The sequence below is a fragment of the Paroedura picta genome, chromosome 9, assembly GCF_049243985.1.
Source record: "Paroedura picta isolate Pp20150507F chromosome 9, Ppicta_v3.0, whole genome shotgun sequence".
In the NCBI taxonomy this organism is placed as follows: Eukaryota; Metazoa; Chordata; class Lepidosauria; order Squamata; family Gekkonidae; genus Paroedura; species Paroedura picta.
In genome coordinates this window covers 50,115,000-50,128,783 of record NC_135377.1, presented here as the reverse complement: position 1 = coordinate 50,128,783, position 13,784 = coordinate 50,115,000, and the positions used below count along the sequence as shown (strand labels likewise).

Genomic DNA, 13,784 nt, shown 5'->3' with positions numbered 1-13,784 from the left:
GTGGCCTGCCCTTGTCCATGCCCAGGAGATTACAGCTGGTACAAAATGCAGCTGTGAGGGTTCTCACTGGGACATCTTGGAGGGTCCACATCCAGCCTGTGCTGAGGCAGCTGCTTTGGTTGCCAGTTGAATACCGGATCAAATTCAAGGTACTGGTTTTGACCTTTAAGGTGGTCTGGTCCCAGTGTAACTGAGGAACCATCTAACTCCTTATATCCAGCATAGGTCACTATGTTCTGCAGTGGTGAATAGATTGGAAATTCCTTGTCGGTCCCTGGCCTGGTGGAAGGAGCTCCCAGAACAGCTGAGGGCCCTGCAGGAGCTAAGTTCTACAGTGCCAGTAAGATGGAACTCTTTCACCAGGCCTTTGATTGAGATTGGGCAGAGTGAAGGATGATCTAGCCCCTCCTCCACAATGTCGTATTGCCATCTTCCTGGGTATATGGTGTAGGCGGGTTGAGCTGAAGGCCAGTGTGGGGAGGGGGTTAAGGGGGGGTAGGATGGGGGTTATTGTTTTATTGGTTTTATGCATATGCTGTAATTTGTCATGAGCCAGCTGTGCTGGGAGTGGTGGAATATCTTTAACCACTCCTGCGGAGCGGATAAAATAAAGCAGTAAGGGCTAATGGGGAGGAGTTAGGGCGGGACCTGTCCATGATAAAAACTTGGAGGGGCGAAACAGGAGCCACAAAGCGGCTCCTGAGCCCTTGCCGCTGGCCTGCCACACGTCGCTGCGCCCACCCACCTGCCCACCCCACTCCCTGGACCTCCAGACGGCCGCACCCTGGGACTTACTCGGGAAGGGCCCTGGCCACCAGCCTTGCGATGTCCAGGCCACCACCCTTCTCTGCCGCTGATGCTGCGCCCACCCGTGCAGACTTCTCTTCCCACCTACGCCTGTCCATTTTTATAAATGGGCTTTTTTACTAGTAAATGTAATAATTAAAAAAATTAAAAACCCATACAAAAAAGTTTAAAACCATTGACAATTAAAACTAAATTAATATGTCAAGGAATGCTCCAACGCTAGTTCCAAGAACTACAGGTTACAACCCTTAACATGCAAAATGGTTTACATCTCATTCCCGATATACTGTATCTTGCTTCATGTTGGTTGGTGCCCCAGATACTGGCATCACATGCTTGGATTTTGTAATGTCCTGCAACAGACTTCTTTTATAAAACTACTAAAGTCTTCACAAAATGTGAAACACAGAAGGAGCTTCAACTTTCAGCTGGAGTCACATTTCAAAGCCTACATGGTGGGCTTCATCAGCACCCTCATTCTGAATTGTCCCTTCTTCAGATCCCAGTGAGAACTCACTGCTGTCTAAATCTACAAAATATAGCCAATGTATGAATTTCTTTTTAAAAGGAAATTTTGCCTTTGATTTTTCTTATGTAGTATGATGGTGAATTTGAACTTAAACCTTTTGCTCTAAATTTCATTTTATATTACAATGACATGATGCGGGAATTTTTTTTCACTCTTGTCAGCTTCTGATACAGAAAGCTGTAAATTACCTAGTGGGGAAGCAGGAATTATCTGGGACAGTATTTGCTTTGCCTTCCTGATGCTTCAAAGAAGAGTCTTCATGAGTTACTACTTCCTGCATGTAGTTGCAGATATTAAAGCTTCACAGATTTTGGCATCCAGGTAAATTGTAGTACTTAAATTGCATTCTGACAAGTTGTATGAAAAATGTATATGATGTAGGACTATGAGCTTTAATCCATTATTCCATATAACTGAACAACTGAAATGTAATCACAATTTTAAAAACCACACCGGTTATTCAGGAAAATCACCATAATGGCAGATGATGGTTGTAATGTGTTCCTAAAGAGTACACCTATTTCAGAAAAGGAATTGCAAAAAAAAAACATGTTTCCTAGAGCAGGCCCACCCCAGTACCCTCTGACTTACCCAGGATTCAGAAGGTGCTCACTTGGGAACCCATAGTGCCAGTAATAGAGAAACCCACCAGGACAGTGGCAACAAGGAATAATGCTGCAACAGCAGTAACACACCATGGGCCCTTTAAGATCCCATCTTGACCACAGCCACCAGCTACCAACCAGCTAGAACAGTAGCAGGAATGAGGAGAAATGAACAACAGCAGTAATTCAGGGCCATTCCGCACCAGGATCCATGTTGCAAATTGGTTGCGGAACGAAAAATCGCTATTGTAAATAGTGGAATTCGTCATTATGCACAACTGCCTTTGTAGTGGGATCCAGTTGTGTTTCTATCGTTTCCCACAGGTTTCCGGTCTCGGCAAAAATCGCTAACCAGGAAGTGATATTGCCGAGCTGTGTCCCGCCCCTGGCCGTCATGCAGCCAATGGGTGGCCGTTATCATGCTCCCAAACAGCCCCTTTCCCTTTAAGGAAGGTTAAAAAAAAAAGAACCATCCAGCTAGCAGGTGGTGTTTGAGCTGCCGTTTCATCGTTGCCACGCTCCCCCCGAGTGAAACCCCCCCCTCACGGGCGCGATTTTCGGCCGACAACAGTGTGAAAAATAAAGGGAAAATAAACCAGCAAACGGGCCTCTGTGTTGCTTGTGCTTGGTGACTTTAAACAGAGGGACTGCAGCCGGGGAAGCCTCGCTGGGTAAATGAAGGCTTGCCAGTGCGTTGATCTCCGCTCGCTCGGAGAAAAAAAAATGGCGATCGCTTCGCCGGAAGATCAGAGGAGAGAGCCAGGGGGAGGGACTTTGCAGAAACCGCAACAATGGTAATGCACAGAACTTTTCCGCTTGTGTTGCAGATTGGTTGCAGGAGTGTAGCGCTTTCCGGAGGGTGGATCCACTTTTTGGGATTTCCCTGAAAGCGCTACAACGAAGCACTTTTTGCGGATCGGTTTCAGGAGTGTTGCAGATTGTCAACGACGTTGTGCATAATGACAAAACTAGCGATTTCAATTTGTAACCATTGTGCTATTTTGGACGAGTGCGGAACGGCCCTCAGTATGGCCCTTTTAAGGCCCCACTTCAGTCAGTGCCAATGGCTATAGGTATAGTTGGCCAGAGCAATGTAGTCTGTGAGACTACTACTTCTTGGGAAACCTCAGTGGAGCTGACTGAGCATGTACATCCTGCTGCACTAAGCAGGCCAATGTAAAATAAGCTGTGCAGAGACTTAAAGAAAGTCTCTAAGGGGAGTCCTACAACATTGGGGCTTGTCCTGTCTGTTGTCAATTTACAGCCAAAGCCCATCAGGAAAGGGTGCCCTGGTTAAAATCCTTCCTATGGGAAAAAAGTATTGTTGGCTGCAGAGAAGAACCAGCCCTGTTGGAGGGACTCTGATCTTTTCTGTAGCACTTTTCAGTGAGCTGTATGATTTGGAGCTTTCATGTATATGCTTGTTAATTCTCATAAGGCTAGCATGGGAAATAACCATAATATTCACTTCTCCCAAATGATCTCCATGGTTCAAATGATGTTTGAACAATGTGTGAAATTATCATGTGGAAGCAGAAACCCTATGGCCAATGAAAGTTTAAAAAAGGCCTTAGTGATCAGAATGTTTTGCACATTGTCACAAGTGGTTGAGGTCTTATAAATCGGGTGGCAGATTCTGAGGGAATTTCAATAAAATATTTGGATATTTGGAAATGGCTAAAAAGTCTGAATTAGGAATAGAGAATTTGGCCCCGATTCTTGAAATTTCTGCTTTTATTGAAAAATAGTTACAATTCAATATTGCAGATGCTAAAATAGCTTGACCCCTTTTTGTTCTGTTCAACATTTGTTTCTAGTGCAAAAACCACTAAAATTTTTAGATTTTTTTTTTGCCTCTTTAAAACATCATTCTGTGTTAAAACAGATAAATGCAATTTTAAGATAACAATGCTTGGTGCTATCTTGTTCTACATCTTGCCATCAGCATGAGTGCAATATTGACATTATTAAATGTTCCATTGTTAAATATTAATTTATAGATGGTTTTAATTTCGACACAAGTTCCTACTGTTGAAAATGTTGTTTATTCAAATCAAGATGCTTATTTTATTGTACTGTTTTAAACAAAAGCTTCCTGTGTAAATCACTCTGATCTGTTTTTCTCCAGAGGAGCTGAACTTTTCCAGGCTACTATCGTGAAGGCTGTAAAAGCAAGAATTGAGGAAGAGAAGAAATCAATGGATCAGCTAAAAAGACAGTATGCCCGCTTTCCTTTCTTCCATCCTTCAGCAGTCTGCCTTCTCTAGAGAGTAGTTTTTTGACCTGTGGCTGGTGGGGGTATAGCCTAACACATACTAAACCCAAATGATTAGCCTTACAAAAAAGCATTCAAGGTTTATGCATTGTACATGCGCTTTAAGAATGATGTGTATCCTTAGCTGACTTGGGATTGACACGCCAAACTCTGGAACTCTCTCCCTAAACATTCTGGCATGTTCCGTTCTGTTCCAGTCCTCCTCCAGCGGGTAAAGACTTTGTTATTTTGTGTCGAGTAATGCTTCCTTCCTGCCCTGTTTTTAATGTTATATATATATATATATATATATATATATGTATGTATGTATGTATGTATGTATGTATGTATGTATGTATGTATGTATGTATGTATGTATGTATGTATGTATGTATGTTTGGTATTTATACATCTTGTTGTATTTTTATTAGATATGTTTTTCATTAGTTAGCCCTTTCAGTGGCAAGTATAAATGTTGTAAACAAGTGAATGAACCGCCGATCTAAGGATCATTCCTCTGGCTTAACTAACTCTTCCTCTAACGGACAAGCAATTTAAGTTGGAGGAGGAGGAAGGTTTCCATCTTTGCTGAACAGGTTGATGGAGTACAGTCTAGTAAAACAGGAACATCTGTCAAAGAACAGTAAAGAAATGGAAGAGAAGGAAATACAGTATGACAGATGTGGCTAAATGGTATGAACAATAAAACAATTCATTTTGAAGATGAGCCTGCACTGTCCCCCCACCTAGAAGCAGCAAGAGAAGGACAAGAGACTGAGAGGAAGCATGCCCAATTTGGGCTGCAGTACAACAGCTCTTTGAATGCTGCTTAAACTTTAAAGTTGAACTGCTTGAATGGACAATAGACAATGGCCTTAAAGTTCAAGTGGGCTGATACACCATGGCCCAGGGTATTTCTTCTCTGCTGGCAGGCTATAGAACAAAAAGGCTCCCTCTCATGATTCTAGATATGTCCAATATTTATCTGAAATAAAATATTAGAATTGGGTACCATCGAGTGCTTTTAATGCTGTCAGATACAGTTGCTCCAGTCCCAGAAATACTGAGCATTTTATTGGGTCAGCAGTATTCCATTGAGCATACTCTAACAGGAATTAGCAGCCGTGTAGAAGAATGGTGAGCTATACAGAATGCTACAGCCCATCTCTCAAAACCTCACGGAGACTCCTTATTTGGTTAGCAAAACTCTGTTCAGGCTTCCAAGCACTTTATTCAGGACTAGAAATGTTATTTTGTTGTTTTTAAAAAACGAAGGAGAGAAGGGGAGAAAAATAATTGAATAATGTGTTAAGAATGCTATGAAATGATTTTGCCTCAAAAAGAATTACATGAACGTTGTGATCTGCAAGGATGGCTGACAGTGTAAAATCTCTGTTAACAGAATGGATCGTATCAAAGCCAGGCAACAAAAATATAAAAAGGGCAAAGAGAGGATGATGAGCATGAACCAAGAATCTTCCGATGGGCAAGCAGTCCAAAAGGCTCCTGAAGATGATGAGGATGACGATGATGGTATTACATCTATAGTTGGTGTTTGTTGTTTGATTTCAATAGGGGGTTATGCCCCATCCAGCTACTTACTACAGCAACTACACAGCCTAATCTTTTGCATGTTTACTCAGAAATAATTCTCAGTTTGTTCCAACAGATTTACTTCCTAGTAAATGTTCATAGCTTCAGTGAGCATTTGGACATCCTCTAGTGGAAACACAGTCTACATGGTCAATTCTTTACCCACAACACGGTTTCTGTCTCCTTTTTAAAGAATTGGGTAGAGAGCTCTGTACAGGGCTTTAGGCTGGGATGCATAAGTTAACTCTGAAATTGTACAAAATCACATGTAACAAGATACAATTGTGGATCTTGAGATCTAACAAACTATTTTTGTATCGCAAGAAATGCTGGAAAAGATTCACTTTGAGGCAAAGAGTTCACATTTGAACTTAAATTGTTCACTAGTATAAAGATGCATAACAAATAGACCAACCCCTGAGGCTGAAAAGGGATAAAGGCTTCTTATGTCACCACACAGGCTACTTTTCAGCCCTGAACATTTCCCCTCTGCTCTAATCAAGCTAATTACAATATGCACTGTAATTTTGCATCCTTTACAAACCTCCCGTACAGCTCTCCTCCCCCCTTCTGAGTGAGATTTACTCATTTCTACCTTCGTCTGATGAAGGAAACTTTGACTCTCAAAAGCTTATACTTTGAAAATCTTATTGGCCTCTACGGTTACTGGACTCAAATCTAACTGTTTTACTGTCAACCAACATGGCTACTCTCTGAAACTATCCAATAATAACGTGTCAGTAGGGGAATTCCCATAATTTACATAAAATACTTAAGACAATTGTCATGACTAAACTTTATTTAGAATTGATTATTTCCATATCTTCAGATCTGAAGTTGAATTCTTTCTTAATTATTAGACTGAATTTTCCATGTTTCTGTCATGAGCTAGTCAACAAGTAGCAAAACAATGTGCATTTTTTCTTTCATATTAGAATGTATTGTTCATGCACAGTCTGGGCGTTTTAGAAAGAGAAAAAAGAAAATATAAATGTTTCTCACTTTGCAAAATTAATTTTTGGACATATTTCATTTTAGGCGAAGCAGAAAAAGAGAAAACCAAGGGCAAAAAAAAGCAGTGGTGGCGACCTTGGGTTGATCATGCTTCCAGTAGGTTTTTCAATCATCTTTCAAATACATGAATTTAACCCTTATATCCTTGACCAGAATGGAGGCATTCCCAAGACCAATTTGTTTTATGCATGGTTTTATAGCTGTGACTTGACAGTTGTAAGAATGAAAAGGACCTCAAGGAAAAGAAAGAAAATATTTATCGTTTTTACTGTTCATCAGCTGTATACCTCTCTGGAAGTTTTCAGTTCTCTCAAATTGAACCAGATATTTACTATGCAAAAATATATATTTGGAATACTCCTGGAAAAGCAGCAACATCAATCTGTGTGTAGATGCTTTTCAGAAATTAAATTATTATTATAACTGGGATATAACTGAAAGTTACTTCAATGATAGGATTTCCGCTCGTGGAACATGACTTTTTTTACAATCCCCCCCCTCACTGCACCCATAATGTACCCCCAAATGCCGGGTATGTGTTGCATGAGGAAGGAGCTAGGGGAGCTGCTGCATAAGTGGTCATTAACAAAAAATTGCCCTCCTACACACACACTCATAGATCTGCTGGATAGGAGTCAATCCATTTAGGCTACATTCATTTTATTTCAAAAAACCGCAACTGTACTCCAGCTGGCAAATTTTAAGTGCAGGAAAAGTATACTTAAAGAACTAAAGATATTTTAAATGTCTGTTTCTGTCAAGTCACAAGTAAACTGTGCCTATATATGTGTGTGTGTATATGTATATATATGTTTCTAATGGGCATGATAAAAATTAGCGACTTGCCTTTTTTAGGCATTAGTGAAGATGAATCTAATCATTTTGATTTTCAGATGAATCTTGCAAATTAATTTAGATGATTACTATTCAGAAGGGACTTGGATATGATCTCTGGTAATTCATTTTACGGAAACAGAATAATTGTTCCATGAGATTATGAGAATGGCTCAGAGGTTATCTGGATCACAGGTTGTCTTTCATCAGAAAACTTTTGTCACAGGTAGTCTTCGGGCAGAAAGCTGTGGAAGTAACACTGGTAAATTCCACTGCTGTCTGCTGGAGGCCACTACATGAGACAGCCCTGCAGCCATTTCAGCATCTCTGATTCATTTCACCCTCATTATATTTTTAGGAAGCAAATGCACAGTATATATTATTGCAATAATGCATATTCTTGTGAAAAGCAACAGATGGCCAAGCCCTGAGAATAGTAGTTATTCACCAGTAACCAGTATGACCTCCTGGCCAAATAATTCCTCAAAACCCAGGACAGTAATTTGCATATTTGAATCACTCATATAACCTGTTGCTGTGATCTTGAATATTGAAAAACAGTATTTGGTCATACACACACTCACATCTAAACAAAAAATGTATGCTGTGTGCACTGTGACCTTCTGTTTTTGCACTGGCAGTTCTCGGGGCTTTTCTTCTGCTGGGGAAAAGCATGGCATGAGAAACAAGCTTTCACATATCTGCTGCTACCCAATAGTCTCCAAAGCATAAGTCTCATTGCAAGGATCAATGTGGGGAGAAGAAATAATACAGTGTTTCCCCCATACTGATGGAACAATTTAAAGAGATGATTTAAAAATTCTTAATTTTGTGTTGGGGAAGTTTAGCCTGTACTAGAAGATTCTGTTGAGAAATTGGCTATGATTTCTATGGTGGATTCTCTGCCACAATGATGTATTCCTGCAAGAGTGCATTATTGCTGTTTAATCATACCTTCCTTTTATATATAAAATATATGTTCACATTATATTACAGTGTTCCTAATACTGGAATGCTTGGTATAACTGAACATTGTTTAAATTATAATAACAGTCCTTGATGCTGTGATAATATTTGGCAAAGTTCTAATCAGTATTATGTTTCCTCCTCCCCACAGACACTTCTGGCCACAGCTGCCCCAGATCATTCAATAGGAGGTTCAGGTTAAGGAGCACTCCAAAACTATGAACCTGGTTCTTTGGGAGAGTGCAACCCCATCCATCCAAAACAGGAAATAATCAATTTCTTGGGTTAGACCCCCATTTTGTTGGATTCCATAAGAGCTGCTTACAACGCAAGAAAGCTGTGTCTTCTACATGTTGGAGGGAAATTAGCCAGCATCTCCAGATAATCTCTCCCATTGACTTTAAATAGATATTCAAAAGCATGAGTTCTTGGGGAACCCCATAGACCACAGGCCAAGGAGTAAAGCAGCAATCCCCTATAACCACTCCCTGAAACCAATCTTCAAGGTTGAACTGGAACTACCCTCAGAACAATGCCTTCTAGACCTGAGCCCAAAAGGCAGTCCAGAAAGATACCATGACCAATGGTACTGAAACCCACCAAAACGTCCAGGAGAATTAACAGGGTTGCACTTTCTTGTCCATCTGCTGGCTCATGGTATCCATCAAGAAAACCAAGCCATTTCAGTCCAATAAACAGGTCATATTGAAATGACTCTAAACCAGGCTTTCTCAACCAAGATTTCATTAAACCCTGCAGTTTCTTGGTAGCCCTGGAAGGGTTTCCCAAATGGTTGGGAGTTAAATTTTTAATATATTTTTTAAACATTTATCAGGTGATATGACCACACACCCCTCCCAAAATGGCCAATGAGGGGCCTGGAGAGATGGGAAGGGGAAGGGGCCCCTGGTGGGCTATGCTTCCCAACTATATTCTAAACAATCCACTTCTGGATTGTAAAAAAATTGAGAAAGCTTGCTCTAAACAATGCACTTCTTTCAGAAATACATGAAGTAAGCCACCCACCACTTGTTCAATCAGTTTGCTCATGACTGATTTATTTGAAACCAAAAGGTAGTTATTAAACTTGTCTGAGTCCAGTGTAAATTTGTTTGGAGTGGACCTAATACTGCCCACTTCAAAGCAGGACCAACCATTCCCTTTCTGAGGAAAGCATTTATTGTCTTCTGGACCCTATCCACCAGTCCCCACCCCACACTGGTCAGCCTATTTAAGCAGCCAGGAGAAACAGAGGTTGTACAAGGAGGTGGTAGGTATAACCTTCATAGCCTGTTATTACCTGAGACCATGAAAACCTGAGCTACTCCTGACAAGGTAGTCTTGGCATGAATTGTAAAGTTTCCCAAAACAACCAACCTAGGATTCCTCAACACATCTCCAAGATCACCCCCTATCATGGGCAGGGAGACCAAATGAATCTCAGTCCTGTCTCTCATCCCTAACACTAAATATACAGCCTCAAAACTGGCAAGGTCCTAGACAGGCCATTAAGTTTCTTTAGTACAGTGGTAATTTGAATCTGGGTATCCTTGATCCTAAATGAAAAACAAAAAGGGAACAAAAACCAAACCTGAGAAAACAAGTCAGGAACCCAATTGCGAAGCAAAAAATACATATTAAGATTAAAATACAACTATTTATTATTAAATGCACATAAAGGAAAACAGAAACAACATTAAAACATATGAATCACAGTCTGTATGTTTTAATGTTATTTCTACTTTCCTTTATGTGCACTTAATAATAAATATTTGTATTTTAATCTTGATACATATTTGTTGCTCAACCTTTAGGTTTCTGACTTATCCTAGATCCTCATCTGAAGCTCTAACCACCACATCACACTGGGGTTCATAGGACAGGTGCTGTTGGATGGCAAACAGCCATCCTGGATAACCCATGCAATCATGTGATAGTAGTTCATGTGGTGTTTGCTGAAAGGTCTGACATGCCTTCAAAGACCCTCCTTCAAATTGCCCTGCCTCAACCACCTATTTTTACTGATAAAAACCAAAGCTTGAAGGCCAACAGTATTTTTGTATTTGCCTAATAACAGCCACTGCTGCCATTTGTTTCTTAAATATACAGGCTATGCTTGTGTTATTTTGAGGGAGTTTAAACTGCAATGGATTTTTTCTACAAATTCAGATTTTTTAAAATCTTGCGACTTTAGGACATTTTTAAGGTTGTAGAAAGTTGTCTTGTCTGTTCATGGGCTACAGTCTCTGGATTTAAGTATCCGCAGATCTAGCCACATTGAGAAATAGATTATGTGAAAGTACCTTCAGTATATTACTGAAAAAAGAATGAGGTATGATTGAACAGGGTAAGTTATTCTCAGGGAGTTATATAATGAGGGTCAAATGTACTATCAAATGTCATTCTGTATATGGCTTGGTAAATCAGTTATTACATATAACTTAAAATATTTCCGTTCACTTGGAGACATTACATTTATAGGCTTTACTGACAAATGTAATGCTCTGACTTTAATTTTACGTCTTGCTTACTGCTTTAATTTTCTTGTTTGTTTCCTTTGTTTTGTCAAATTAGTTGATATTCAAGGTTTTAAAATGATGTACTTCTGTTCAAGGATATAAGGTCCAGTTCATTTACATCATATCTTGAACATTATGGAGGCATTAGAACTTTTTGAAATCCACAAGCAAAACCCGGTTTTTATTGTGACCTCAACACCTGTTCTAGGATTTCAGTTTAAATATTAAATTGTTTTGTATTATCTCACTTTTACATTTGAAGAATATAGTAAAAGAATTAAAAAAGATATAGGATGTCTCCACACTCCTTGCTGCTCATTTTATCCTTTTTACTTCAGCAATATAACTTGACATGGATTTGGTGCTCACAGAAAATTATTTTCACTTGCCGGCAAGATACCCACAAAAATGGGATTTCACTGACTGAAAAAATAAGGCATTTTGGAAAATAATTAATGCATTTAAGCACATTTTTATAGTATGCTTCCAACTTTTGTACATGTACAAAAGACTATTTTCTTCCCATTGTAATAAATTTTTCCGTAACATTTAGTTTTTATTTGTTATGCCTCAAAATATCATGACAGATGATTTATCTGTTCTTTTCTTGTTTTTTTTTCTGTCCTATTGAGCCTCTTTCTCACACAATAGTTTTGTGTAGTTTCATGATATAGAGATATGAGGCACTTTGCTTCTCCACAAGAAATAAGGAAATATTTTATTTCGCTTAGTGGTCAGAAGTGGAGATTATTATTTATTTGAGACGGACAGTGAAGAAGAGGAAGAGGCAGAAAAAAAGGAAGATGAAGAACCCCCAAGAAGATCTGCATTCCAGGTACTGTATTTAGTTAATGCATTGATCCTGCTATGAAGGTTTGACTTGAGGTGTTTATGAAAATGTGCCAATTTAACAGTTATTATTGCTTGCTCATATTGCCATATTTCTGCAATGCAAGAATAATATTGGAGATGGGTTTTCATTCACTTGCACCTGCATCATGTTTTGTTTTCTTTTAAAAATAAAGTTTCACATACCAAACTTTATTTTTCTGATGTTGCACTGGAGACAAGTGAATAAAACATCTTTTCATTGGCATTGCTTGAGATTTGCTTTGATGCTTTTGTTTTTGGAGGAAAAACTGCTGAACTTTTAAAGACATCGTAACTTGCAATAAAGATCAAGTTTTGAATATGCGTTTATAAATTTTCCTTTTCCAAAGATAATCCTAATTAATATCAAAACTCATATGTATAACAAGAATAAATCATAGGCTGGAGGTGAAGTAAACCATTACTATACAGCTACAACAGCATTGTGCCACCTCTTGTTGTGTATCCTAGATGCTGTTGGTGCTGACAGCGTTCTGAGAATTTAAAGTAATAGGACTGAATCTGACATAACATTTGAATCTCATAGGATGACTTTGTCAAATAACCATATAAAGATTTACATGGGAACAAGCTATATCCATATGATGATCCAGGTACAATCCCTCAAGAGAGATCTACCCCATATCTTTTGTAATGATACAGCTGTTTAGTGGAAATAGTTTAGAGGAAATAGTTTATACACAGTATAGGCTGGGTTCCAAGTGTTTTCATAGGTTCCTGTTGCTAGTCTCTATATCTAGAACTTCACAGATGTGTAGGGTATATTCCTTTGTTGTACTAATTGGTAGGATTACCAACTTCAAAGTGGGTCCTAGAGTTCTTCTAGTATTGCAACTTTCATTATAGAGAAAGGATGGTTTCACTTTCTCTGGGCAAAGGTATCAGTTTTTGGTATTAATTTGAGCAATTATACATGATCAGACTTATTAGATACTTAAACTAATATCTTCTTTATTTCATGAACCATATTGTCTTGTTCTCCCATGGTTGGCTTTAGCCTTGTATATCCTAAAAACAATTTAAGTCCAAAAGAATCTGTCAAATTTCTCATTAGCTAAGGCAGTTCAATCATGCAGTTGTCTATCAATGAGTCTATATATTGGTGTTTATGTTCCCCTTAATTGTTTTTAAAGCAAATACGTTTGGAGGTGTGAGATACTGTGGGGGTTTTTCTTGTCATAGAAGCTTGCTTTCATAGGAAAAGATCAGTAATTTTGTGATAACCTGTGTCTACTATTAGTTGTCATATACTAAAGACTAATTCTCATGTGAAACCTTGTCTTTTAATAAGCATTACTAATATACATCTTTTTATATATAAATAACACATTCTGTCACTTATGTGCATATATATGTTCTAAACTGAATATTTACAGTGTATGATCCTATTTGTAATGTAAATCCTGTGTTATCTAATTGAGTATAGTGCAGTAGATTCCTTATAACAATGGCAGTCATGTCTTTACTAATTTTTCTTGCTTTGTCCTTCTTTATAGAGAGCTATTGCGAAATTTGCTTCTGCCATTTTAGCCTTGCCAAAGTCTGTTATTAAACTGCCCAAAACTATTCTTCAGTATATTATCAGAGCTGCAAAGGTATTTGATGTTTCACTACCGTGTAAAATGTGATTTCATCCCAAAATATTCTGGTTTAGGGTATTCCATGTTTTTTTCTGCATTTTCCCTCTTATGTGAACTTTGTAAGAATTTATGACAAGCAAGATTTTGGTACATTCAGCATTTAATAAATTGAATCATAGGATGAATAATCAC

The 13,784-nt window shown here is 38.7% G+C and overlaps 1 protein-coding gene across 7 annotated transcripts in view; it reads left to right on the top strand.

The window, feature by feature from the left end:
- PIEZO2 (piezo type mechanosensitive ion channel component 2) overlaps positions 1–13,784 on the top strand; it is a 273,980-nt gene that overhangs the window by 216,173 nt on the left and 44,023 nt on the right. For 5 of the 7 annotated variants that reach the window (XM_077352782.1, XM_077352780.1, XM_077352783.1 and 2 more), the window contains 6 exons: positions 1,498–1,657; positions 4,070–4,159; positions 5,598–5,728; positions 6,827–6,898; positions 11,853–11,956; positions 13,509–13,607. In XM_077352782.1, the coding sequence (XP_077208897.1) occupies positions 1,498–1,657; positions 4,070–4,159; positions 5,598–5,728; positions 6,827–6,898; positions 11,853–11,956; positions 13,509–13,607 (656 nt within the window). The remainder of the gene's footprint in view (positions 1–1,497; positions 1,658–4,069; positions 4,160–5,597; positions 5,729–6,826; positions 6,899–11,852; positions 11,957–13,508; positions 13,608–13,784) is intronic. The other 2 variants (XM_077352784.1, XM_077352785.1) reach the window with 1 other exon arrangement.